Source organism: Xenopus tropicalis, chromosome 1, assembly GCF_000004195.4.
Source record: "Xenopus tropicalis strain Nigerian chromosome 1, UCB_Xtro_10.0, whole genome shotgun sequence".
Classification (NCBI taxonomy): Eukaryota; Metazoa; Chordata; class Amphibia; order Anura; family Pipidae; genus Xenopus; species Xenopus tropicalis.
Genome location: NC_030677.2, coordinates 185125159 through 185152477, shown reverse-complemented (window position 1 = coordinate 185152477; position 27319 = coordinate 185125159). Strand labels below are relative to the sequence as shown.

At 42.0% G+C, this 27319-nt stretch overlaps 1 protein-coding gene across 4 annotated transcripts in view; it reads right to left on the bottom strand.

Annotated features, from left to right (window-relative positions):
• Nucleotides 1-359: 359 nt before the first annotated feature.
• pde8b (phosphodiesterase 8B) overlaps nucleotides 360-27319 on the bottom strand; it is a 105010-nt gene continuing 78050 nt past the window's right edge. For all 4 annotated transcript variants that reach the window (XM_004910390.4, XM_012967377.3, XM_002940874.5 and 1 more), the window contains exons 4-22: nucleotides 17402-17461; nucleotides 16451-16508; nucleotides 15455-15543; nucleotides 15304-15382; nucleotides 13720-13860; nucleotides 12657-12745; nucleotides 11810-11870; nucleotides 11097-11133; nucleotides 9745-9822; nucleotides 8470-8546; nucleotides 7913-8077; nucleotides 6809-6854; nucleotides 6465-6600; nucleotides 6073-6271; nucleotides 4756-4973; nucleotides 4418-4553; nucleotides 3145-3312; nucleotides 2786-2915; nucleotides 360-2319 (exon numbers count right to left, since the gene is read on the bottom strand). In XM_004910390.4, coding sequence (XP_004910447.1) covers nucleotides 2213-2319; nucleotides 2786-2915; nucleotides 3145-3312; nucleotides 4418-4553; nucleotides 4756-4973; nucleotides 6073-6271; nucleotides 6465-6600; nucleotides 6809-6854; nucleotides 7913-8077; nucleotides 8470-8546; nucleotides 9745-9822; nucleotides 11097-11133; nucleotides 11810-11870; nucleotides 12657-12745; nucleotides 13720-13860; nucleotides 15304-15382; nucleotides 15455-15543; nucleotides 16451-16508; nucleotides 17402-17461 — 2074 coding nt within the window. In that variant the 3' untranslated portion in view covers nucleotides 360-2212. The remainder of the gene's footprint in view (nucleotides 2320-2785; nucleotides 2916-3144; nucleotides 3313-4417; nucleotides 4554-4755; nucleotides 4974-6072; nucleotides 6272-6464; nucleotides 6601-6808; nucleotides 6855-7912; nucleotides 8078-8469; nucleotides 8547-9744; nucleotides 9823-11096; nucleotides 11134-11809; nucleotides 11871-12656; nucleotides 12746-13719; nucleotides 13861-15303; nucleotides 15383-15454; nucleotides 15544-16450; nucleotides 16509-17401; nucleotides 17462-27319) is intronic.

Sequence of the window (27319 nt, the reverse complement as noted above, 5' to 3'; positions counted from 1 at the left end):
CGCAGTGCAGCGTTATAATACAAAGCCGTGTTGGTTTCCATGTCACAGGAGGGTTCTACAGTCATTCTAACAAAAATAGAGCTTCTGTACACTTCTCTGCATGTACATCGTATGAACGCATCTCATCTGGTACAAAACATAGAAAATGTTGGCACGGTATGTCCACAGTTGCTGATATTGTTGCTATAACCAAGCCCCTCTCACCTGTTGTGTACCTTGCTATGGCACCCCCCCTTGGGAGAACTGGGCACAGAAATATACCATCGCCCCCTTTCAGAAACATAAACCTGGCATCGGAGACATCCCACATGCCCTGCACATGGGACAACGTACAAAGAATCACAGCTTGGTTATTAAAGGACACAGTGTTTGAACCGAAAGATTTCATTAGAAGCACTTTTCTCTAGTAGTGTGTATATACAGTGTGTTGGTGTGTGTATATATATACACATATACAGTGCCACTATAGTGCTGTACACACAGTCTTCTAACAGCTGCATTGATATTTTGCTTTGTGACCATGTGAGGCATAGAAAAAGAGGTCTTGTGCTTCGGGAGCGTCGCTAAATGAAGTGTCGGCTTATACAGATATAAAGCTCGCGTTGGTTTATCCTACAAAGGAAAGGCATTGATAGGTTCAACCCACTGAAAGAAATGAACGTGAGAAACCAGATTTCTGTGATTTAAAACTGAACTGGGAGGCTCTGTGGAAGTAACTGGTTGACAGAGACTGGAGGTGGGCATCGGTTGGCAAGTTCACCAAATAAGTGGATCTTTGCCCCTTGGTCAAACAATTGGATGATAAGAGCTGAGGGAGACTGTTGGGAGAGGGGCCCTCAGTGTCCCAGTATCTGGCCATCAGAAGGGCTCCGTACACAAGCCAATAAGCTGCTGAGTCAGCAACATTCAGTGGCCCATGCATGGCTATCTTTACTGAAGGACAAGGCAAGGGAGAGATTCACAAAAGAAACAATGTAGAAGGTATTGTATTAGATAGGGTGACTTCTTCTACAGTCGCATTGTTGGGTTATTAGCTAAGGTTTCCCGTTGCCACTCACAGTGCTGGCACTGGCTACATCTTTTAGTATTCCCACTCCCCGTTACCTGGGAGATACACCCTCTCTGAGCCTGGGCGGAACAGTCATTTTGACATAATAATGATGAACCTACAGGGTTGAAACATGTCTGCTGGATGGGCAGAAGCACCTCTGATTAAGAGGACACAATTAACCACCTAACAAAATTCCAAGGAACAAGGCTCTTACCTGCAGTAAAATGTAATATTAAAATGTTCATTAATGAAACCATTAAGAAACCCACTTTACTAGCTAGTAAAATGTTTAGCCCTTAACACCATATGTACAATGAGAGTGGTATATGAGAATATCAATGGCTTCTCCTACTTTGGGTGTTTGGGTGCCCTTTCCATTGTATTCCCTCCTTAGGGGCGGAGTTTAGCTACACTTGGCTTTTAGAATAAGGAGTGTGTTTCTGGTTTAGCAGCAGGAAATGATCTAACCATAGACAAAGCTATAAATATTAGCAGCGCAAATAACTTCCAATAACAGGGATTCTCGCCTTCGGCTTTCTCCACAGGGTATGTACATAGAATCCCTTCCCAGGTCAGCGTCATTGCCTAGTTCTGTACAACAGCTTCAAATAAACTAGAAATGTGTGTATAGTGGGCGCTGCATGCACAGGAACAGACCCACGTAGGATGCAGATTTAGAAAATCTAAAGTGCAAATGTTACAAGGAAACCGAGTGGCCTACTCTCTATGCGCCACACCAGGCACAGGCAAAGCTTGGCACTCCATCTGGCTGGGCAACATTGGCCAAAGGTCCCCACCCTCACATTTCCATGAGTGATATATAATGACTAGTAGTCTGTAGCCCCATGTGATAAATGCATTTACACTGCATTCCATTAGTCTTATGTCTTTTGGATAAGAAGTATGAAAAAATTTTAATCTTCAAATAAACATAAAAAACTGGCCTTCCATAAGTAATGTCGGTATAACGTCCCCTCGTATTGCTACGCCAACGTACGGGATTTCCCGCTGACACAGTCACATCCATTGTTGGTACATACACTTAATAAAGTGGGGGGTTCGGTGAGAGAGCTTCCCCTTTATCTGTATTACTTTCATGGGGGAGTAATTCACAGTGCTGGTTGGTCGAGAGGTCACTGTTGGGTTTCCTGCTCTTTTGCTTCATTCTGACGAACACCTGAGACTTTTACACTTCAATTCATCTAATGATTTCCAGTACTTGTAATTGTCTGTCAGATGGAGGATGAGGTTGGGCAAATGGGCGAAGGCTAAAACAGAAAGAGAAGTTATTCACATCGTGGAAATCCCAGCAGCTTTCACCTGGCAGCCATTTTCCCTCTAATACATAAACATGTTTCTACAGCTAAAGCAGTATTTCTATGGAAACCAGCAATGCCAACTCTTTATTGGCTACTAAGGGCGTGTTTAGTAACCTGAGCTGAGGAGAACTGAGCATGCTCAGTTAGCCAAGAGCCAAAGTATTCTGTTACAAACTGATGTATGGACTAACTGCGGGACTAGGACTTGGCTGCAGAGAACAAGACATTTGTGCTCAGTCTGCCAGTAAAGCAGCCTGCTCTGGTTAATGAGCAAAAACTGTGAGTTGCTGTTACTTTTGTTGCACCCAATTACAACTTACTGGGTATGTCACGGGGCATTATTATTTACCTAGTCTGCCACCTGAGTACATTCCCACCCAACATATAATCACAAAGAGAAACAAAGAAGGCTTACCATCCCACGCATCAAACATGTCTGTAATAAAATAGTCTATAAATGAGATCTGAGACTTGGGTATGCTGCAGGTGTTTCGGTCAAAGACTGGCATCACCACTGGCAAGCCTTGCCTCTTCTCTTCATCTGTCTGCAAAACAAAAGAGTACATGACAAGCCTTAGCACTAAGCAGCTGCAGCGCAGACTTCCGTCTGTAGCACGGTGTAGCCACTAATCCAAATAGGAAGCCACAAACAACAGCATTGGAACGGATGCCGACACTACCAGACGTGTTCCCTATCTATGATGTTCCTTATCTCAATTTTCACTTCCTTCAAGAAAACCATCTTCACAGGCCAAAGATTAAAGTGTAACGTACCTGTGCAAAATACTCCTCGGAGATCCTTCCAGCCCACTCTATGCACAGGTTCAGGGGGCGGCAGGGGTTGGCTACGTCAGCGCATTTGATCATCATGCGTTTGATGAGGATCCGGTTCTCTGGAGAATTCCTTATATTGGTGGAACATTCAAAATCACTCCCCTCACTCTGTAACACAGGCAGGTAGATGAGCTATGCCAATCAGGCAGAACATCATTACATGAGAAATACTGTAATACGGGACTGGGATTTCCCATTGGTACTTCCAGCAGAATCCTTACAACTATAGGATAACTAGTAATCTGCACCCAGCTTGAAACTGAAATGTTTGTTTGTTTTTATTACATGATCCATTTTTGGACATTTTTGGACACAGATGCAATTTTTTTATAAATCATACTAGCAAATAAGGGATAAGATTGGTTCAGCATTCAGAAAATCTTTTGGTATTTACAGGATTCCACTAATGATAGGTTTGGTGTATTCCTAATAAATGTTTAAATAAAGGTATGGGACCTGGGGTTTTCCAAATAAGGGGTCTTTAATTAACATCGCCATACCTTAAGTCTACTAAAAAATAATTTAAACATTAATTAAACCCAATAGAATTGTTTTGCTTCCAACAAGGATCAATTATATAAGATATGTATATTTTTTTAAAATAATGTTCTGAGTAAACTTTTTCTATTTTTAGGAATAATATTTGCCCCTGAACAATGTAGGTCTCTATACAAATATATTATATAAAACACTGCTTTATCTAAATAAACAATTTTCATTAAAATATACTTTTTTAATAATATTAGTCACTGGGTAATCCTAAATAGAAAATCACCATTTTAAGAACAAAGGGCCGCCCCCTGGGATCATAGGATTCACAGTGCACACAAACAAACAAACCAAGGCCACACATACATGCTAGGCCCCATCAGCCAATGAATGGACAGAGTGCTGCCTTTTGCTCCCACACTACTTCCTGTTACAGTTAGAGCTGCATTATTTCCTGTCAGGTGATCTCTGAGGGAGCACACAGCCCATCACTAAATGGTGGCTAAGGGCAATATTTACTGATATATATTCCAGTTTGTCAGCATTCTTTAATAGGTCACTTAATATGATATAAACTAACTGTTGGTTAAGTATTCATTCTGGGGGGTATAGATTTTCTTACATTTTTTTGGCTTGCTTTTCATTACATCTAAACTGCCATCAAAACAATAAACTCCGCAGAACTTCCCACACTGTAGGCCCATACCCAAGGCTTGTGGCTTACGTTGGAATTGCTATCTTCGGCTGCAATGGGTTTGTTGATGCTGTTGACGAACTTGTTGACATGCTCAAAATGCTTGGTCATTTCTGTTGCTAAAACCATGTCAATGATTGCCTGCCGGAGAGTCCGATACTGAGTCCTGTTGGGAAGGGAACGTGTTCATTTCCTCCAAGTAGTGCACATTCACATCATATTATCTAACATGAGTTATCTTTTTCTTCATATTTGTTTTTTTTAGTTTGAACAATCTGTATAGCCCCACGGTAACATACAGTAACTGGAAGCAGGCAACAGCAGTATATACACATGACAATACATGACAAATAGGCATTAGTACCTACCGGTCCATGTTCTTGAAGATGTTGCATTTATTGTCCTTTGCTGTGAGCTGAAATGCGAGTGCTGCATGATGGCTTTCCAACACTGCTGTATCATTGTACAATACGGCTAATTCGCTGCTGGCATTACAGAGGAAGGAATTAGTCCGGCCCGGATGATCCACATCATGTACCGTGGCAGCAATTAGTGCCGCCACTTTGTCTAACTGGTCAAGGCTTCCCTAAAACGAGAACTGTCATGAATCACATGTCTAACAGGATGTACTGTGAAGAATTGGCCATTTACACTCAAATGTTCCCGTGAGTACCCAAACACTGTCATTATGCAATACTCGGTATGTGCTCCAAGGCTTTCTGATTGGCCAACTAAAAATATGGGAAGGGTCAGTTTTAGGACAGACTAACCACAAAGGAAGCCCCTTTCCCACAATGTATTGGGTGAAAATCAAATTACTTTATTATACATTGTATATTTGTTAAACATTCGTATATTTATTTAAAGTATGTTCAACCTGCAATCCTAAAATAAAAATCAGCTTAAGACTGATTTATAAACTGCCTTTTTTTACAAATGAAATCTACTGGAGAGTAGTCACAGCCAATCTCTTGAATAGTGTATGGTTCATTCTGTAACAAAGGGGTTAAACCAATGCAGTTAACCATAGCAACCAATAAGCAATTTGTTTTGATTTGTATACTTCTAGTTGGAAATAAAATCAAAGATCTGATTCAGAGGTTTTCATATTTTTCAGTTCCAACACCCCTTTGAGGTCCATTATTGGATCAGGGTCCCATTTCTTAAGTTATAACTAAATTATAATTATATGGAAGCCTTTCTGTATCAGTAATTTAACCTTAGCTCCAAACATATCTTAGCTACAGTAGATGTAGCAAGGAGAGCATGTTTTGGCTTCTGTGTACTTGAAATACCAGGGCCTATTTTGAATTCCTGACTGGGCCTGTCTAGCTGTGCAATATACTGCCTTATGGGATACTTTATTTAAGAGTATTATTGCTACAGTAGTGGTAGCACCTATTTGGTATCATCACTATTCAGCTAAGTTGCAGGAGCCCCATCTCACTGTGTATTTCTTAGGCCCCCAAAGTTCTTTTTATTTATGGGGAATTGCAGGTTAATGAACTTAGGGAATTATACCTAGCTCCATTACATTGTTATTAACTAATTGGTACCTATGGGGGACAGCGCAGGTGCAATTTAGTACTTGTGTGTAAATCAGCCATATATCTTAAAAAAAAACAGCGCCAGTTGGTGACATTGGGTTACAGAATGCAGCTTGGGTAAGAATAAGCTCACAGTACCTTAACATTCTCCTGCTGGAGGAAAAAAGCGGTGGCATGTAGTACATCGGCAGCATGGGTAGAGTTGTGGTAGGCATTTGATGCGTGATAGTTGGCTTCAACTAACTGTAACCAGGAGCGAAGTGTCACTTCTGAGCAATTCAAAAACTCACAGGCTCCAAAACAAGTAAATATCTTTAAACCAAGGTATACCAGCGGCCTGCAATACAACAGATCAGATGTACTCAGGTTCTGAGAAGCCAATGCATGTCAATGCAATAAGCCACACAGAAATGCCCCAGCTGTGCCTAATGCACATTAAAGAAAAGGCAAAGGGACAATCCTGTTATGGCCCCTGCAAGTACCAGTCAGCAGTGTTTCTTATATTTAATGCTGAGAGATTAGGAGTGTACCTTTTAATTGTAACAGCTTCTAATTCAAATATGTTAAAGTCCCATGAAACTTCATCCTCTAGTAATTCTGCGATGCAAGGTGGGACGTCATTGATGGTTATTGGCACTGAAAGGTGGCTATGGCTGTGGTGCACATCTGAAACACAAAACAGACGTTTACTATGAAAGTTTCTTATAGCTCTATGTACATATAATAACACACCAATGTACTGGGGTCCAGCAGAGAGGGGATAGTGGGAAACATATTGTATAATTTGGTAATTTCCCCATTGGTATGTCAGGCAAGCAGAGATGCTAGATGTCTATATATCAAGTACAAAGTAAATGAAAGGTGTCAGACTTACTTTTGGAGAAAACATACTCATTTCCTGAAAGCCTTCTTAAGCCATCCTATAAAATGCAAAATGCACACTGAGAATAGAATGGTAAGAGTCCCTGGCACAGATTTTCTAATCTCCTAATTACACGACAATGGGTTTGCACACAAACATAGGCAGTTACTCAGCAGCTCAGCAAAGCTACATGGGGTAACAATAACCAGACCGTGTGTTATGTGGTCGTTACACCACCAACTCTACGCCTAACTACATGGACTAATGGGCTAAATATCCTCCAAGTCGATGCGCAGGACAGTTACCGCTGCACAAGGGGTCACACCAAATACTGAGCGCACCCTTCACCACATGCAGATAAGTTATTGGATCATTTTTTCAATAAATACATGGCCAAATATAATAATTTTTGTTTCATTTCTTTCACTAGGTTCTCTTCAGTTGCTTTTATGACTTATTTGAAAATAAGATGATGTTTTAGGTCCCCTTTTAAAAGGTTTCAAAAACTTTAAATGACCCCTCAGAGTTCTGTTATTTTCTGATTTTAATCTGATTAAAATATATGTCTTTTTTTTTTTTAATTGATGTTGACTGCTTTGTCAAAGCCATGATCATTAGTGTGACTTTATCTGCAGTTTTTCTGACTTATAGCATTCTTGACTACAGTAAGCTTTCACATGTAAACCAGTCTCTGCCCTCAGCTAAGGACAGTGGCACACGGGGAGATTAGTCACCCAGCGATAAATCTTCGTTACAGCGAGCAACTAATCTTGACATGCTTCGCTTCGGTTGCCTCTCAAGGCGACCTCAGGAAAACGAAGTGACGCACATGCCATCCCATCTCTTCGCCAAGTCTAAGGCAGAAGAGGGCACTTTGGAGTATTTATTGAACTACATTTGGACCTGGGACACGAGGTATCTAAAGTGAGGAGCATAAACTGGAAATTCCACAAATTTATTTGTAAAAATTGATTTTGGTGGGATGGCATGTCAAGGAGATTAGTCGCCCATGGTAACGATTTATCGCAGGAGACTAATCTCCATGTGTGCCACTGCCCTAAGGTTAAAACAACTGAGAGAAAAGCAGAGCGTTTACTGTATTTTATTTCCACTTACAGTCATCAAACCTCCTACAAGATCACTGGTGTGGGGGTCTTCATCTTTGGTTCCCAGCTGAGGCGAATAGAGTTCAGTTGTTCTAAGAATTTCCAAAACTCTGTCTAGAGCTTCGGCTACAGTCACGGGGCTGTTCTCCTGGGCTGCGTTGATGATGTTTATGACCTTAAAAAGGCAAAGGAACATGAACTCCCACAAAAGCAGAAGATGCCCAACCCAACTTCCTTTAAAATGATTATATTCCCAGTAAGAAAAGACTTACCAAGAAACAAGGAAATATTTATGGGGGAAAAAAACTGAACTGACAACTATAGACACCAATTTAAATCCTAGCTTAGGCTAGTTATCGATAGAACAAAACTGTAGACAGTAGTAAAGCTAAGGCATATGGGGCATATTGATTACCACTACTTCTTGCTGCGCTCTGCTTCCCAATGTCTGGCGCACTGCCATTCCGTGTTTTCTCCCTGGGGTACAATTGCCCTGAGAAGGTCTGGTCAATCACCAATGGGGTATTAATATTATACACAAAACTAAGTAAGCCTGGGAATAATTACCTTTGTTATTGGAGCCTCAATAGTCATTGTGTGAATTCGAGCCATTGAAGAGTATCTGTGGTTCTGCAAACTTGGTGCTGTTCAGACAGTAAAACAATCATTAATGCTTAATGTCTACCCTCATGCGAGCTTTCACACTACACCTACTTTATCACCAGGGGTTATTTCTGCCACACCAGAATGTAAGAAAAGTTTCTATTCTTTCCAAACCCGAGGTCCGAGGTGACCCTGTTAATGCTTTGCCTACCATTCCGTATCTAGTACACTTAGGGGCATATTTATTATGCTGTGTAAAAAATGGCGAGAAAATTCGCCACACATCGACAGGCTTCGCCGTTTAAAAATGGCGTAAAAACAGCGTAAAATCTGCATAATTTTTTACGCGTTTTTCTTCCACCGGAACTTATGGAAAATAACGGCGTGATATCCAGCGTAATATCCGGCGTTCAGATGGCGATCTTTTCCATTTATTTTACACAGCTTTTTACTCCGTTTTTTCGGCGAATTTGTTTTACACAGCATAATAAATACGCCCCTTGATGTCAGTATCCTGGGGGCTTTGAGGAAACCTGGGTTGTGACTATCTACAGCTGTTTGGGAAATCCAAAGAATTTTTGTGTTGAAAAACAAAAGTCCTGCTTCACAGGTATATGAGTGACCTCTCATGATGCCAACAAGCTGCCTGCTTTGACTTTACAACCTTTCTGGGTGTCCTTTGGCTCCCTACTATATATACACTTTATATAATGTGCAGAGTCTAACACAATGGAAAATGCACAAATACACAGGGCACAGCACATAAACAAACTGTAATGTAGCTGGTAGGCTGTTTGTGTGTGCTGTGGGCACAGGATTGATGTCCATAGAGAGGGTAATAAATATGAATGCCAACTGAGGGTCAGGTTTAGGACTGGTAGGAATTTGCACTGGTACAATGTACAATGCACGGGTACTGCAGTGATTATTGGGACAAAGGTTAATTACATTACATTACATTAACATTTATTTATAAAGCGCCAACATATTCCGCAGCGCTGTACAATAAGTGGACATACAGAGTAACATATAAAGCAATCAATAACCGATACAAGAGGTGAAGAGGGCCCTGCCCAAAAGAGCTTACAATCTACAAGTTAGGAGTAGGAGTCTAGACTGGGTCATACATTAGTTACTGAGTGTCTGTGGGTCCGGGGCATCAATGTGTATATGGGAGGGTAACTGTGTTTGGTTGTAAAATAAAGTTCTTACTGTACATCCAGCTTGTCCCATACTTACCATCACTACTGCGAGAAGTGATAGATCTCACATCCACTGATTCTTTCCTTCTGTTCTTAAGTCTAAACGAGTGAGACTCTGAAAGAAAAAGACATTCAAAGTATAAATGTAAGTGCTTCTAAGGTAATTCCCATTAGATAAATTTATCTGATTTAAGTCTGAGTTATTTAAAATAATATCCAGAATGTTCCTTTAGCAGAATAGTCATTGATAACACCTTCCATTGTAGGAAGTTGGACCCTTCTTGAATCTTTCAGAAAATACACAATGGCAGCAATAACATAACTATTAGCACCAGGGCCCCCCTCCGGAATAAGTTTTCACAGAGGATTTGCATTGGCGCGAGCATCACACTCCTGGTAGTTCTGCCCCTGAATGGTAGAGAGTCTTCTCTGCAAACAATATACTGTCATTATACCTTAATGTCAACTATACTTACATATAACATTTGTTCCTTTTCAGAAAATGGAAGGTTACTGGAGTGTAGGGTTACTGGGATGTAGGGTTACTGTGATGTACTTCTATACACAAAATAATCTTAACCACAAGATTTATGCTGATATTATTTAGGTTTAAGAAATAAACGTTTATAATAGATCATTAAATTCTTAAAGAGTTGTCCACATTGCTGGCAGGGGTTGGCAGAGCAGTTGTCATGTGATGCATTCCGGTGTGAATCATCCGTAATACACCAAATGTGGGATCCCATTTGCCTCTGGATGCCATTAATCCTGCACTCCAGATATGGGGGAGGAGACCCTAGGACACAAGTTCTAGAGTACATCCCCATCTGACAAGCACTTGTGCCCTAGGGAATGCTGCAATCTGACAGACTGAAAATCAAAGTGCACACTGCAGTGTCAGATCGTGTAGCCAGGCCCATCGCAGCCTCCCTTGCTCCCTAACTTGCAGGAGGGCAACTTGTCACCTTTAACCCGTGCTGTCATCACCTCCTGCACGCTAAATTCCGTTGTTGCTCCTTTTGCCACTGCCTAGTTATAGAATAGTTCAATAGGGGAATGCGGGCAGGAAAATTAAGTGCCTAGTCAGCCCCCCCACCCCATGCGCTATGCACGTGCCTTTTTTGACCACCCCTATTTCTGGCCCTGGTCGGTGCTATATTATTTACAGAAGACACAGGTCTCTGTGCACTGAAATGTAGTAAAGTGACCTGTGGCACTTCTTCAATAGGCAGTGTGCCAAGGGCAAGTTACATTAGCACAGAGGAGTAGAAAAAGAGATTCTAAGAAAACTGTAACTGTAAGTGTTATAAAGGCGTGCATGTTTTAAATAATCCCATTTTTAAACTAGTATTTGTTCTGTTTATACAAACATATAGAGAAAAAGCCAACCTGTGAGTGCATTGTCTTCTCGATTTACCTTGTAGATCTGGAGAGGAAAGGATAAGGCAGGGAATTGGTTAACATATTTTACCATATTTTACCATTAAAAATGATTTTGGTTAATTTTCTCCTTTTCATATAAACTCTGTAAGCAAGTCTGCTGACTTTCAGTTTGCCTTTAAATTCATCTTTAGCATTTACCCAAATAAAGGTATGGGATCTGTTTATTTTTGTAACTTTGGGTTTTTTTCTATGTTATTTTACAAATTACAGCAACTAAAGCAAAAAAAAAAGGGTACAAAAGTTAAAATATATGCATACAAAAAAGACAATGTGAACAGAGAGTTTTTAGAATCTGATCATAATGAACACAATATGGGGTGTATTTACTAAAACTGGAGACAAACATCACCGGTGAGGTTGCCTATATCAACCAATCAGATTTTGTTTTTTTGACTTGTAGGTGACTCTTCAAATCTAATTGCTGATTGGTTGGTATCGGCAGCATCACAGGTGATATTTGTCTCTAATGTCAACAAATACACCCCAATATGTACTCCCCTAGATATAGGTATGGAACCTTAAATCACTTTTAAGGGTATTTATGATGGAAGTCGTGATAAAATTGCTATCACCTATCAAGTGATCTAGAGAGAAATCTCTCTCTGTTTTTGGAAAAGCTGTAAAGATTTGTAAAACCATTCCATAAATAAAAACATTACCTGTTTATTGTTGTCATTGCTATTGCACAGCTTCTTGATAGACACAAAATGCCTAATTTTCCTAGTAATAATAAAAAGTAATTAACCATTTCATTATTCTTATTTACACAGAAATAAAAACAGAACCTATTCGCCACTGGCAGTAAATTACTCATGGCCATTAGTTGAGAGGTTGAGGAAATGGCATTGTTATTTAGAAATGACAGCTTAGCCCCACCCCCTCAGCCATGAGGCCACTGAATGGGTACCCCCTACCCCCTCACTGATTGCATTTCTAAGGGGAAGTAACCCAAACCTACATGTGAAATAGTTACTGCTCCTACATACATTGGCCAGTTCAATATCATTTCAATGAGGACACTCATCCTTTTCCTGGTCTTCTCCCACCTCTGTGACAGCCTTTTTCATTTAAATCCCAATTTTTCACAGTGCATATTGCCCAAGCTCTCGGCCTGTGCTCCTGTTTGAAAAAAACTGCACCAGCCCGGGGTAAATGCACACTCTCCTTCCCTTCTCAGCAATACCAGGGCCCGTGCATGCTTAATTGAGTGAAAAATCTGTGTTTTTCTTAAAGGTAGTCTTGGCACATGTGCAGAGACTGAAGCAAGAAGAGGAACACTCGCTCAGGTACACCTCAGAGCCAGTGCAGTTTTCTCCTAACAGGAGCACTGGCCGGGGTTTTAGGTAAGTGATTACAATCATTGGGGGGTGCCGTACATTTAGTCGTTCCCACCCACCCAGTTGTGTTAACCCAGCACTGTGCTAGATCCACAGCAATTTGCTATGCCTGTAGGCACACAATTCACACTGGCCTATAGCATTAACACATACAGAAATAAAAACTCACCCCCCTTGCCCAATTACTGGGGTCACTTTTACATGCTGTTGAATGCTGTCTCCTGATTTCCTTCTTGCAAAATAGATTCCTTGCCATTCCTGCAGTACATTTAGAAGAGTTATTTTTGTTGCAAAAACACAAACATAACAACTGTACATAGTACATAGTTTGGGCTAAGAAAAACAATATACAGCATGGGCTGCTAAAGGCAGCATGGACTGATTGGTTAGATGTTGTCTGACTTGACAATATCTGCATGGATGCCCAAATTGCACTGATAACCCTAATTCTCTAGGGTAGGGTGCCAATATGTAAGTCACCCCCAGAGAATTAAATCTCCGAGTTCTTTCCCTTGGACAGCTCACCTTTTAGAAGACATTGCAGCGGCCTGGGCACTTTCTGTAGAGGTACCATGCTGATAACCTGTATAAACTTAGACTTGTGCATTAGACTATTTTACTATACCTTTACCTAACATACTGGACCCCCATGGTGTCCATTAATCAGGGGCACACAGCATAGGGAGCAACAGGGGGTGGGCACATACTGTAACAGAGACAGTGAGTAGAGTGAAGGAGGTACACGGAGTTGCAGGGATTGGCTGTGCTAGTAGGGTAGGGGCTGGGCTTTCCAAGCGACCAGCAGCAGGGAAGTTGCAAGCAAATTTTTTGCGGCACAGGTTTCTATACGACATAATCTATGCCCTACATAACTAACTGTATACCCCACCTCATCTAATGTTTTTACCAATGCACTGTTAATATATGTATAAGATTAGCTTCATTATAGTACATACCACCTTCCAACTTCATGTTGTGTCCTATGAAGTTCTACTAACTCTTCTATTTAATAAACAAACATTTCTCTCTATATAAGTTAAGGTCCTATTATTTAGACCAGGGCTGATTCTGTTTAATCAAAGGCCAATTAACACAAGTACAAGCTCCTTGTTACTAATAAGCCTTTCTATACAACATAGTATTCTGCAACATATCTTGTTGAAAAAATGGAATTGAGCTCTGCTCTTATCTCTTGGAATATTTAATCTTCAGCCGATTCCCAGTGACCTTACCTTTCCCTTTTTGATGCACGTGTTAATGGTGTCCAACAGATCTGCCCGATTTTTGTCACTTTTTGGCAGTTCAGTAAGTTCCTTCCCAATAAGTTCTTCCTTATGATATCCCATCATCCGTTCAAAGGCTGGGTTAACATACTGACAAGTTACAAGTACTTAGAACCTTCGCACTAAAATAACATTAATCACAACTTAAGTGCTATCAATAATCAAAGTAAAAATATCAAAGGAAATGAGTGTTTAGAAAGTCACATCTCTGCAAGATGCATTGCAAATATATAGGAGATCCTTGTAGAGGTGCAGCACTGTGTATCAATTAGGATTCAGTTTGGTATTCAGCCGAATCCTGGCTGAATACCAAACGAAATCCTGGATTCGGTGCATCCCTAGTTCAAAGAAGGGTGATACCAGCAGGCAGGGAAGAGTAGCAAGATAAATAGAGTTACACTTTATATTAGTTTTCCAACACCAGTGAAGTCCCTTCCTATTTTATAAGGCCTTTCCAAGAAAACGTTACACTGTGGGACTGTACTCCTCTGTGATAAGCATTAATATTTTCATAGCATTAAATATCACGAGGTTTCAGGTGGGTGCACTTTACCTTGAGGAATATTCTATGTAAGTGCAGATGCTACATTAGCAGTGGAGTGACTACAAGCGACCAAGTCCCTCTGCGAAAAACCTAAAGGGGGGCCTGGCACTGGGTCGTGTTTAGAAAGCTTTCCTCCACCATTGGCTGGCAAACCTGGGAGGCAAATTAGCATCAGTGGGGGGGACTACAATACAGCTAACCCCGCAGTTCTCCCTCTGTGGTTGTGTGGTCTGCTTTATTGTAGTTACATCACTGTACATTAGGCTGCCATTCCCTTTTTACCTGGCAGTGGGATTCTACAGAATAAGCATAATAAACAGATATTAATCACAGTTAGAGGGGATATTAATCTTAAAATAAATAAAAGTATATTGTAGGTATTTATATTCTAAAAAAAAATTGTGCAGTAGATAATCTTTTTCTCTTTTTTATGGTTTCCATTTTTTTTCTAGATCTTAAACCTGCGACATGTGGCAGTCATTCTGAGGTTAAACTTGTATTGCTATTATTTTTATCTAACCTATTTAGTCTGGACCTTTTTTAATAACCTTCCATTCTGTCATTGAAGCTACTTGTAGATTGTTAGGGCACAAACTCCGTTTTCTTCACCAGTGAAACACTGCTGGAGAAAAGACCTATCCGCTCAATGTTTTAGTCCCTCCTTCCCTGCCAGGTTTGCAGCTGGATTTCAGAATATAAAAATGGTATTTATTTATACTTTTTGAAGGAACAGATTACAGTGATAGGTATATTAGGGGTTTCAATTTAGTTTGGGGCTCTTTAACAAATTTTGGTTTGGAAGCCAAAATTCCTCTTTAAGACTGATAAAGCTGGGTGGGTCCTAAATGACTATTATAAGGAGGGCTTAAAAGCCTATGCAGCAGCTTTCTTATAGGTTGTCTCAAAAATTGCCAAGCTTTTATTTAAATGTAAGTAACGTTTATCCCAAAATGAGAATCTGCTTAGTCTTCTGTTGTAAGCATAGATACCTGTATAATATGATCTTCACTTGTTATTTCTATGGCTTCTTGGCAGTTGTCTAAGGCTGTAAATATTGAGTTACAGGACCTGAAAGCAAAGATACTCATTAGACATTACTCAATTGACTGTAACTGCACTGGCGCTCATTTTTCTACATACCGCAGTTTGAACTGAGATCGCACCTCCCCATGTTCTATCTGGATCAGCTCATTGTAACATGCAATCATACTGCTGTTCTCCACAAATCTCTAAGGTGAAAAAAAGAAATCAGCATCAAAGGAATCGTTCATATAATTTACATTATGGCACTGTCTGTGATGGAATGCCACTGGACACTTGTGCTGCAGTCTAACATCTAATTTATTCCAGTTATATATAACCAATAAGCAATAATCAAGTAACATATAGAGCTGTTAATGCAATGGGTTACTTACATTTCTTTTCCCTTGAATGAGGGGGGGCCAGTGTTTAGTAGGGCTGATAACAGCACAACAATAATGTTATTTATTAGTTGTGCCCAACTTGCAGCCCAACAAAACCACCCACCAACAGCTGAAGGCTTCATTCAAATGTTATTGCAGTGGGAGGAGCTCATTCATCAAACAGGGCAAAGAGTCACTTTACCTAATGGACAAAACAGGTATTTGACTCAAGGACAGAGGGTTCATCAGGTATATGGCAAATACCTATTTTGTTCAATAAGTAAAGTGTCCCTCTGCCCCATATTATAAATGAGCTTCTCCCACTTTTTAAAAAGAAGCTTGATAGGCATATACAGACTCTCTAGCAAGCCATTAAACTAGAACTATGTCGCTGAAAACTTCTATACCACAACCCCTTGCCCAGACTGGCAATCTGTGGATTCTGCCAAAAGCCAGAGGGGCTGCTGTAAGATGCCATAGACAGTCACTATTTATTGAGCTGATGGGGGGCTGTTTGGCCCTCTGTGTAATGGAAATGCCAGGGCCTATTTAAAATCCCAGTCCAGGCCTAGCAATCAAAAGGCATCAACAGTTATTTTAGGCCAATAAGAACCAGTTTCAGTTCTGCAATTATTTGACAGCCATCAGTAACCATACAAAATGAAATATTTCAAAGTTGAAAACACTTTTTTCCTCTTGTGTAGCCATCACAAATCTGCGTGATTTTACCTACCCTATTAAATCCCACATTCAGAAGTGGTAGCACAGACATCTCCTCTTGATCAGAAGCTCTAAACACAAAGTTACAGTTAAGTAAAGCATAATGCTAGCTTACACAAAAGGCATTTACAGTACTAGGGAATTGTGTAGGTCCATTCATCTGCACATATTCAAGTGTATAATTTCTACCCCTGACCAAATACACCTTTAATTGCAGACAGACAATATTTCACCTGGAAAGTGGGTTCTGGGTGAATTTTCTCTGATGGGTAAATTAATAAAGAATCTTTTCTACTTTGATCTGCAGTGCTGGATTCTTTTTCATTTGGAAGGTTTCAGTAAATGTAATTTCTTGACTGGGATGAGATGTCAAGTAGGTTTCAGGCTAATTATAATTTAGCATTAAGCCAGTAGGGGGAACTGTGCCCATCTACAAGGCCAAACAACAGTCTAATCAAGATAAAGTGATTTTTGTGAGTGTACGAGAGAATATATATTTCAGCTGTGGTCTTTGAAAGTGTCTAGCCCATAAGGATCTGTTCCTGGTGTATTAGATAGGGTATAGTTAATGTATAGTATTAGAAACTGACAACCCCAGGTGAACAAGAAAGCGTCTGCTCCAGGTAGAAAAAGTGTCTCCTTAATGTGCCTCTATAAAATATAACTTTCAGCAGCAGGAACAATGCATATGGGATGCTCAATACTTCCACCTTTAGCTGGAGAACAGCAGGTGAAAGGGTTTCTCTGCATAGGCCCTTAATATGAGACAATCTCTGGATCAATTACCAAACAATCCAATGAACCAATATGGCTGTGTGGTGTGGAAGGCCATTTTTATAAACCTCAAACAGATCTTTTTGTTGTACTACAGTACTCTATAAGCAAGCAGGGACATTAATGCTTTTGGCCTTCTGAATTTAGCAACTGATTCCACTCACAACAAAATCAAATGTTAGCAACTTACACACGTGGAACAACAGCCAGAATTGTTGTGTGCTCTGAGGGTTTTGTAGCTCGTATTGATCTGTGGAAAAAACAGAAAAGTGATATAGCACCTATCCTACCTCTTCTCTTCAACATTTGACTAGAAGGTCCCCATAGGATGGAACAAGCTTGTAAAGAAATGTTGTATTAATCATCCTGCAGGTGAGATCATTTAAGGTAGTGATTGTGCCTTCACCCGTCGCGCCCCCTCACTGGCACACAGGCCAGCAGAACAAATAAGCATTTGCCCAGTAAATATCCCTAAATGGCATTTAGGCTGCCGCCCCTGCAGTTCAGTTTGGGGTCAGAGACAGAAGAAAATAGAAAATAACTTAAAAAAGGGCAAATTGTAATTATATTTGAAAATCAATGTCATCACATTACGGCTAAATTCCACAGGAGATTTTGTAGGGTGGTGTCGGATTGACAAAACACATCTTACAAGGTGGATGTAGTTGCATGGATAAAAATATAATAGGAATGAGAGGAAAATCTGATGTGTACACTACATGGAACAGTGTCAGATTTAAATGTGGCATGCTGCGTCTTCATCCGATGAGATAAAATCTGACAGACTTTTTTTCACATTGAATTAAACTGACTGTCAGATGCATCAACATCAACAAAACACACCATCCAACTGTATCTGATCCAACTTTTTATTACAGTCTATGAAGATAAGATTTTGTAGCATCCTACAAAATCTCATGCTATTGTGTGGTGTTGCCTGAAAAGATTAGATTAAATTTGACCCACAAAATCTGATTAGAATCTCCTGTGGAGTTTAACTTCCCACTTAAAATATAAAGAACAAGAAAGAAATGGGCAACAAAGAGCAGGAAAGGTACAGAGGTTAATAAAAAACCAGAACTCCTTGTGCCGGGATTGTGCTGGAACTGAAATAACTTTAGGGATATATTTATATATTCCTGATTTGTTTACAATTGCTGACATATGAGTGAAATATGTTTCTGGTTATATGCACCACCCCAAGATTCAGAGGTTTTGCCACTGGGTTATGTGTGTAAGAAGAATCTAAACAAGAACCCAACTGTTATGCAGGATTGGGGACAATTAGTTATGTCTAGACATGGGCTAGCTAAGGGCAATGGCAATTATGGATAGAAGAGATATTGGTACTTCAGGAACAGCTTTTTGCAGACAAGAGCACCTCTATTTTCCACTTTATTCTAGAAAGTGACCTGAGCCAGTGCTGGGTTTCAGATGGCAGCAAAAGGCCACACACCTAGTTAAAAAAGGCCATAGGAATGCATTTTGGTCTATGACTTCTTTTCATTTTCTGTATCATAGCTAATTTTTAAGAATGGCCTGTGTATTAAAGAATAGTTTAAGGCCCAACAGACAAGCAGCCTGGTCACTGCCTGAGTAACGGTGCCCTCAATATTACACACTCTGCAGCAGCCAAGCAGATCCAGCTTGCTAATCTTACTTCACATTACAGAAATGCCCGATGCATGGAGATATATACATGTGTATATGGGAGTTTATGTAACATGTAAGGCATACTGCGTTTCTGGCATCAGTCTGTATGCAGGCTCACTTCCTGTTTCCCAAGATGCAATAGTTTATACTTAAAGAATCATTTAAGGCCCAACAGACAAGCAGCCTGGTCACTGAATGAGTAACAAATGATTTGTGCTGTTTCCCTATCCACCTGCCCCCTTAATAGAAGAAACCTGCCCCATATATAACTTTTATGTACCATTCCCAACTAAGGACTGAGTGTTACCCCCATCTCTACCCACGATTCAGGGTAAGGGAGGGACACCTTACAAGCTTAGGACCCCCCCCCCAGTTACGCAGACTTAGCAACAGCAGCAGCAGTGAGTAAAACCATGGTTGATAAATGAGCAGATTTCTCCAACAGATATAGAAGCACAGTAACTGCACTGACTCAATAGGCCACACATACAAAGCAATGCCCTATGCACATAATAAGCTATGTATGTACTGCATATCTAAGGGCAAATAAATGCCATATAATCCTTACTAACCAACAGGGGACACTTCCCCTTTAAGAGTGGCACCTGTCATGTGATGAGAAGTGACTTCGTGCCTGGGGATGTGACAGTTGGTTCAGTCCGTTGAGAGCATTGTGGTGAGAGGTAAGTGTACACCCCCTTTGAGAAAGTTTTGCTCAAATAACCCTTATTTTAGGTAAAAAAAAAAAGCAGGGAAATAGTTAGATGATGCCCCCCAGACTAGCGGATGTTGCTCCTCTCATTGATTTTAGTGAATTTGGACAAATTTCCCCTAAAATGGGCTTTGGAGGTGCCTTTGATTGTAGCGCTGGTTGGGAGAAACAGACCCAGGATTTGGGAGTTATGCAGGGCTGTCAGCAAATATACACTGTTATCCACTGGGGCCCCTATAAAAAGGTAACATTTGGGGACCCCTGTGCCCCACCATAAAATACTTTATTTTTGTTCCCAACACTGACAGGTTCCTTAGAGTTTTGCCCCTCTGCCCCAGGTATCTGCCCTGCTCTTATGTACCAACCTTAACATGTAACTGAATTTAATGGAATACTGGTGGGGGCAGTATTGAATAAAATAATGTTTACTTGCTACAGTTACCCAGTAATACAGCCCTATGGCCTAGTTGCCCCTTGAACACTTACTGCCCATATGTCACATTCATTCATTTATTGACTCAGTTAAATTTTTTTCCTTTCAGAACCACTGAAAAAGAAGAAAAGGCAAGATTTTACTGTGGAGCAAAGAGAAGAGGGGTCTTGGGAAAGCATTGGGGGGGTGGGTAGAGAGCATTTTGGGGGGTGGGTCGAGAGCGTTTGGGGGGTGGGTCGAGAGCGTTGGGGGATGGGGCGAGAGCGTTTTGGGGGGTGGGTCGAGAGCATTGGGGGGTGGGTCGAGAGCGTTTTGGGGGGTGGGTCGAGAGCGTTTGGGGGGTGGGTCGAGAGCGTTTTGGGGGGTGGGTCGAGAGCGTTGGGGGGTGGGTCGAGAGCGTTTTGGGTCGAGAGTGTTTGGGGGTGGGTCGAGAGCGTTTTGGGGGGTGGGTCGAGAGCGTTGGGGGGTGGGTCGAGAGCGTTTTGGGGGGCGGGTCGAGAGCGTTTGGGGGGCGGGTCGAGAGCGTTTTGGGGGGTGGGTAGAGAGCGTTGGGGGGTGGGTCAAGAGCGTTTTGGGGGGTGGGTCGAGAGCGTTTGGGGGGTGGGTCGAGAGCGTTGGGGGGTGGGTCGAGAGCGTTTTGGGGGGTGGGTAGAGAGCATTGGGGGGTGGGTCGAGAGCGTATGGGGGGTGGGTCGAGTGTGTTTTGGGGGGTGGGTCGGGAGCGTTTGGGGGGTGGGTCGAGAGCGTTTTGGGGGGTGGGTCAAAAAATTTAAAGGAAGCTCCTGCTGCCGATCAAAAGGATGAGGAGGCACCTGCTGGAATGCCCAACCCCTAATTGACTATTAATACAAATAAATCCTGTTTCCAATAAACATGTCTCTGTGTATTTCTTGAATCCCAATGGGGAACATTGAGGGGAGGGGGGCTCCTGTGCCTCTATTTGCTAAAGGTGACCGGCCAATTGTGTGTGACGGGCAATATTATTACAGCAGCACTGCTCAAAAACAATCCTGCATGTTGGGGTAATATAAGGTTACAAAAGGCAAATCATTATTTTAGCAAATCAGTTTTACATTATATATACAGGTATGGGGTCCATTATCCAGAAAGTTAAGAATTATGCAAAGGCCATATTTCATAGATTCTATTTCAATAAAATAATTCAAAATTTTAATACCTATTTTCTCTATATCTGTTATAAATAGTACCTTGTACTTGATTCCAACTAAGATATAATTAATCCTTATTGGAGGCAAAACAATCCTATTGGGTATATTTAATGGTTAAATGATTTTTTAGTAGACTTAAGGTATGGGGGTAATAATTACAGAAACATCCCTTATCCAGAAAACCCCTGAGCATTCTGGCTAACAAGTCCAATACTCGTATTTATTTGTTGTCACAATAAAACTATTTAAAGAAAGTAGAATATATACTTGCGATTGAACAGATCACTGTAAGAAAACTCACTGCTATACAGGAAATACAGCATGTATCTGGCCCACTACTTGCCTCTCTGTCACATGCATTTTACATATTAATTTATATTTTTGCTTTTGACATCACTACCACATTACCTACAGCACTGTAAAAAGAGCAGCTATAGGGCATGAGACAATATTTTGGGGTGGGGGGATCCTGATAATGCTATAGTGTAGTATTCCATTCCATATGGGAGTTCATGTAACATGTATGGCATACTGTGTTTCTGGCATCAGTCTGTATGCAGGCTCACTTCCTGTTTCCCAAGATGCAATAGTTTATACTTAAAGAATCATTTAAGGCCCAACAGACAAGCAGCCTGGTCACTGCCTGAGTAACAAATGATTTGTGTGCTCTACCCACTATTCAGGGTAAGGGAGGGACACCCTACAAGCTTAGGACCACCCCCCCCTCCGGTTACGTAGACTTAGCAACAGCAGTGAGTAAAACCATGGTTGATAAATGAGCAGATTTCTCCAACAGATATAGCAGCACAGTAACTGCACTGACTCAATAGGCCACACATACAAAGCAATGCTCTATGCACATAATAAGCTATGTATGTACTGCATATCTAAGGGCAAATAAATGCCATATAATCCTTACTAACCAACAGGGGACACTTCCCCTTTAAGAGTGGCACCTGTCATGTGATGAGAGGGGACTTCGTGCCTGGGGATGTGACAGTTGGTTCAGTCCGTTGGTTGTGGCATTGTGGTGAGAGGTAAGTGTACACCCCCTTTGAGAAAGTTTTGGCCAAATAACCCTTATTTTAGGTTAAAAAAAAAGCGGGGAAATAGTTAGATGATGCCCCCCAGACTAGCGGATGTTGCTCCTCTCACTGATTTTAGTGAATTTGGACAAATTTCCCCTAAAATGGGCTTTGGAGGTGCCTTTGATTGTAGCGCTGGTTGGGAGAAACAGACCCAGGATTTGGGAGTTATGCAGGGATGTCAGGAAATATACACTTTTTTTTCCACTGGGGCCCCTATAAAAAGGTAACATTTGGGGACCCCTGTGCCACACCATAAAATACTTTATTTTTGTTCCCAACACTGACAGGCTCCTTAGAGTTTTGCCCCTCTGCCCCAGGTATCTGCCCTGCTCTTATGTACCAACCTTAACATGTAACTGAATTTAATGGAATACTGGTGGGGGCAGTATTGAATAAAATAATGTTTACTTGCTACAGTTACCCAGTAATACAGCCCTATGGCCTAGTTGCCCCTTGAACACTTACTGCCCATATGTCACATTCATTCATTTATTGACTCAGTTAAATTTTTTTCCTTTCAGAACCACTGAAAAAGAAGAAAAGGCAAGCTTTTACTGTGGAGCAAAGAGAAGAGAGGTCTTGGGGGAGCGTTGGGGGGGGGGGGTCAAGAGCGTTTTGGGGGGTGGGTCAAGAGCGTTTTGGGGGGTGGGTCGAGAGCGTTGGGTGGTGGGTCGAGAGCGTTGGGGGGTGGGTCGAGAGCGTTTTGGGGGGTGGGTCGAGAGCGTTTGGGGGTGGGTCGAGAGCGTTTTGGGGGGTGGGTCGAGAGCGTTTTGGTAGGTGGGTCGAGAGTGTTGGGGGGTGGGTCGAGAGCGTTTGGGGGGGTGGGTCGAGAGCGTTTTGGGGGGTGGGTCGAGAGCGTTTTGGGGGGTGGGTCGAGAGCGTTTTGGTGGGTGGGTTGAGAGCGTTGGGTGGTGGGTCGAGAGCGTTTTGGGGGGTGGGTCGAGAGCGTTTGGGGGGTGGGTCGAGAGCGTTTTGGGGGGTGGGTCGAGAGCGTTTGGGGGGTTGGTCGAGAGCGTTTTGGGGGGTGGGTCGAGAGCGTTTGGGGGGTGGGTCGAGAGCGTTTTGGGGGGTGGGTCGAGAGCGTTTGGGGGGTGGGTCGAGAACGTTTGGGGGGGTGGGTCTAGAGCACACTGGGGGTGGGTCAAAAAATGTAAATAAAGCTTCTGCTGCCGATCAAAAGGAAGAGGAGGCACCTGCTGGAATGCCCAACGCCAAATTGACTATTAATACAAATAAATCCTGTTTCCAATAAACATGTCTCTGTGTATTTCTTGAATACCAATGGTGAACACTGTGGGGAGGGGGGCTCCTGTGCCTCATTCTGCTAAAGGTGACCGGCCAATTGTCTGTGACGGGCAATAGTTTTGGGGGCTGATTATTAATCTGTAAACTGTAAATATATTGTATTGTTTGAAATAAATACTTATTTGTAACACATTTATTTTATATGCACTTGTTGGTGTGGATTATTTATCTGCTTCCCAAAAGAACCGTAACCCTAGTGAGAGGGGTGAATAATATCAAATAATATAATATAATGTAAATTATATAGATAAATCTATGCCCCCTTTCCTCCCAGCAGCCCATTGATCCTATACCAGACATATGAATGGGGAATGCCTTTGTTGGATTCATTTTTGGGCATCTCTCTGTATAGGGTATGAGACAATCTTTTGGGGTGGGGGGGATCCTGATAATGCTATAGTGTAGTATTCCATTCTGTCTCACCCCTGATGATGATGACCACTGAGGTTTGGCTTTGTGTGGTCTCTCACTACAGTAACTTGGATGAAGTCTGGATTTGAGGGGACTGGAGGCTTCATCTTCTGAAGGGCACAAAGTTTGACTTGACTGGTCTAAAGCATGAATATTGTATTCTGTTATGTGCAACAGCACAAGGCTCAGGGAATGCTGGGGCTGGGATCACCAGTGGGCTCTGCAAGGTCTCAGGCTGGTCCCTAATAAATAAATCAGACTTGCTGAAACCTAAAACACACACACACATATTTATATATACATAAATGCTATTTTCCCAGAAAAACTCTCAGGGCACTAATTTAGCTTACAGGTGGGTGCTTCGGTCAGATTCAGAGTTTTACATACTGGGAAACAGACAGGGGATGATCAGGGAGTTTAATTTTAGCTTAGTGAAGTGAAAATATGGCCTCTTTTATCATTACCTCTAGTAGGAAACAGCAGTGCTTTTTCTTATCCTTTACACTTGTATGTATGTATGTATAACTTTATTTATAAAGCGCCACAAGGGTACGCAGCGCTGTACAATCTTACAGAATACAAAATTACACACAGGGAGGACAAGTGATATAATAAATAAATACAATAAATATATATATTTATATATAAGTGCCATGTGGTATGAGACACAGTAGGAAGGAGGTCCCTGCCCCGTAGAGCTTACAATCTAAGTGGTTGGGTAACATACAGGCACAAACCGGAAGGTAAGAGTGCACCAGGTATGGGCATTTGCCCTTAAGTGCAGGACTGGGCAAAATAATGTTTTAGTGCTCCAGAAGGTAACAGCTGAGCTTTTTCTTAAAGAGAGTGGGTGAGTGTTCCCTACGGAAGGATTCAGGGATAGAGGTAAGGAGTAGCGAGATAGAAAGGTTTAAGACGAGAGAGCACAGTGGGTGTGGATGGTGTAAAAAGACGGAGGCTCTGAGAGGAGATGACCAGGAAGATGCAGGGAGACCAGTGAAGAAATGTAGTGAGGAGCAGAGGAGTGAAGGGCTTTGAATGTCAGCAGAAGGATTTTGTAAGCTACCCTTTGCTTAACAGGCAGCCATGCAAGAGAGCTTAAATGAGGCTGAACAGGTTCCCTCTTTGGGGAGAGCAGGAGGATCCTGGCAGCAGAGTTTAAGATTGATTGCAGGGGAGAGAGGTGGGAGTCTGGAAGGCCGGTTAGTAGGAGATTGCAGTAATCTAAGCGGGAAAGCATAAGTGTTAGTGTTTTAGCTGTTACCTGTGAAAGAAAGGGTCGTATCTTGGCAATATTGCGTAGGAAGAAACGGCAGATTTTGGCAGTGTTATTAATATGGTTAGAGAAACAGAGTGACTGGTCAAAGATAACCCCAAGGCAGTGTGCAGAATTTACAGGGTTGATGGTCATGCCATCAATAGTAATGGTGAAAGGAGGAGGAGGGCCAGATTTGGGCGGGAAGACCATGAGCTCTGTTTTAGCTAGGTTAAGTTTAGGCTGGCGTCGGTTCATCCAGGAGGAGATAGCCAGGAGGCAGTTACCAATCTGGGTTTGAACATCAGTGGTTAGTGCAGGGGTGTCTAAATATATCTGGATGTCATCTGCATATAAGTGGTAAGAAATAAGGTCTCCTAGAGAGAGAGTGTACAGGGAGAACAGCAAAGGACCAAGCACAGAGCCCTGAGGCACCCCCACACTAAGCTGAACCCCCACACTAAGCGGAACCGGGGTAGAGGATTTGTTAGCGAGAGCAACAGAGAAGGAGCGGTTAGAGAGATAGGAAGAGAACCAGGATGCTGCTTGATCCTGGATACCCAGAGAATAGGGAATTTGCGTAAGGACAGAATGGTCGACAGTATCAAAAGCAGAGGAAAGATCTAGGAGAATGAGAACCGAGTAGCGTCCTTTGGCCTTGGCAGTCTGGAGATCATTTGCAGGCCGAAAACCAGACTGCATAGGGTCCAGTAGATTATGGGTGCAGAGGAAGTTAGTGATACGAGAAAAGACAAGACGTTCCAGGAGTTTAGAGGCTAGGGGCAGGAGAGAGACAGGACAGTAGTTAGAAAGGCAGGACGGGTCCAGTGTAGCCTTTTTAAGAATGGGTTTGACACATGCTTGTTTGAAGAGAGAGGGAAAAGTACCAGAAGCCAGAGAGGAATTAAATATGTGGGTAAGAGCTGGAGTAAGGGCAGGGGCACACTGTTTTAGTAGGGATGAGGGCATAGGATCCAGCGAGCAGGTAGTAGGCGGAGAGGATCGGAGAAGCTGAGAAACTTCAGACTCTGTTACGAGATTGAAGGAGCTGAATACGGAGAGAGGAGATTTAGGAAGGTTGAGATTACCGGTATCTGAAGGTTGGGAAAATTGATTGCGGATAGAATCGAATTTTCTTTTAAAGTAGTCAGAAAGGTCCTGGGGGGTGTGTTCAGATATGACTGATTCATTAGGTGAAGAATGAAGTAGCGAGTTAAATATGGAGAATAAGCGCCGCGGGTTTGATTTATTGTTATTTATAAGTGTGTTATAGTATACTTGCTTGGCCTGGGATAGGGCAGTATTGAGGCACACCATAAGAAATTTGTAGTGGAGGAAGTCAGCTTTCACGCGTGATTTCCTCCAAATGCACTCAGCAGATCGTGCACAGGAGCGCAGAAATCACGTCTGAGGGTTAAGCCAGGGACGGGGATTGTGGGCACAACTGCGTTGCGGCTACAGGGGGGCATGGGTGTTAATTGCGGATGATAAAATGGAGTTGTAGATATTTACCAGTAATTCAGGATCAGAGGCGGCACAGAAGGAGGAGAGGCTAAAACTAAGAGTTAGAGAGAGCCGTTATATCCACCCTTTGAGTGTTGCGAATCAGGGTTTTAGGCTGAGCATTAGTAGAAGGAGACATGTGCGAGATAGAAAAAGAGATAAGATGATGATCTGAAAGAGGAAAAGGCTCACTGTTAAATGTAGATAGATCTAGATTTTTGGAAAAGACCAGATCTAGAAAATGACCATCCTTATGGGTAGCTGTATTAGTCCCACTGCCGGAGATCAAAGGAGTAGGTTAGATAGAGAAATCGAGATGGCCAGGGCTGAGAGGGGTCATCTATATGGCAATTGAAATCGCCTAAAATGATTGCAGGGGTGTCAGAGCATAGAAAGAAAGAGAGCCAGGATTCAAAGTCAGAGAGACACGTAGCCAAGGATTTTGAAGAAGGAGGTCTGTAAACAACTGCCACCCGCACAGAAAGAGGGTGGAACGGCTGAACCGCATGCACCTCAAAAGAAGGAAACCTGAAAGTAGGAGGTATAGGGATTAGTCTAAACCAGCAATGAGGAGAGAGC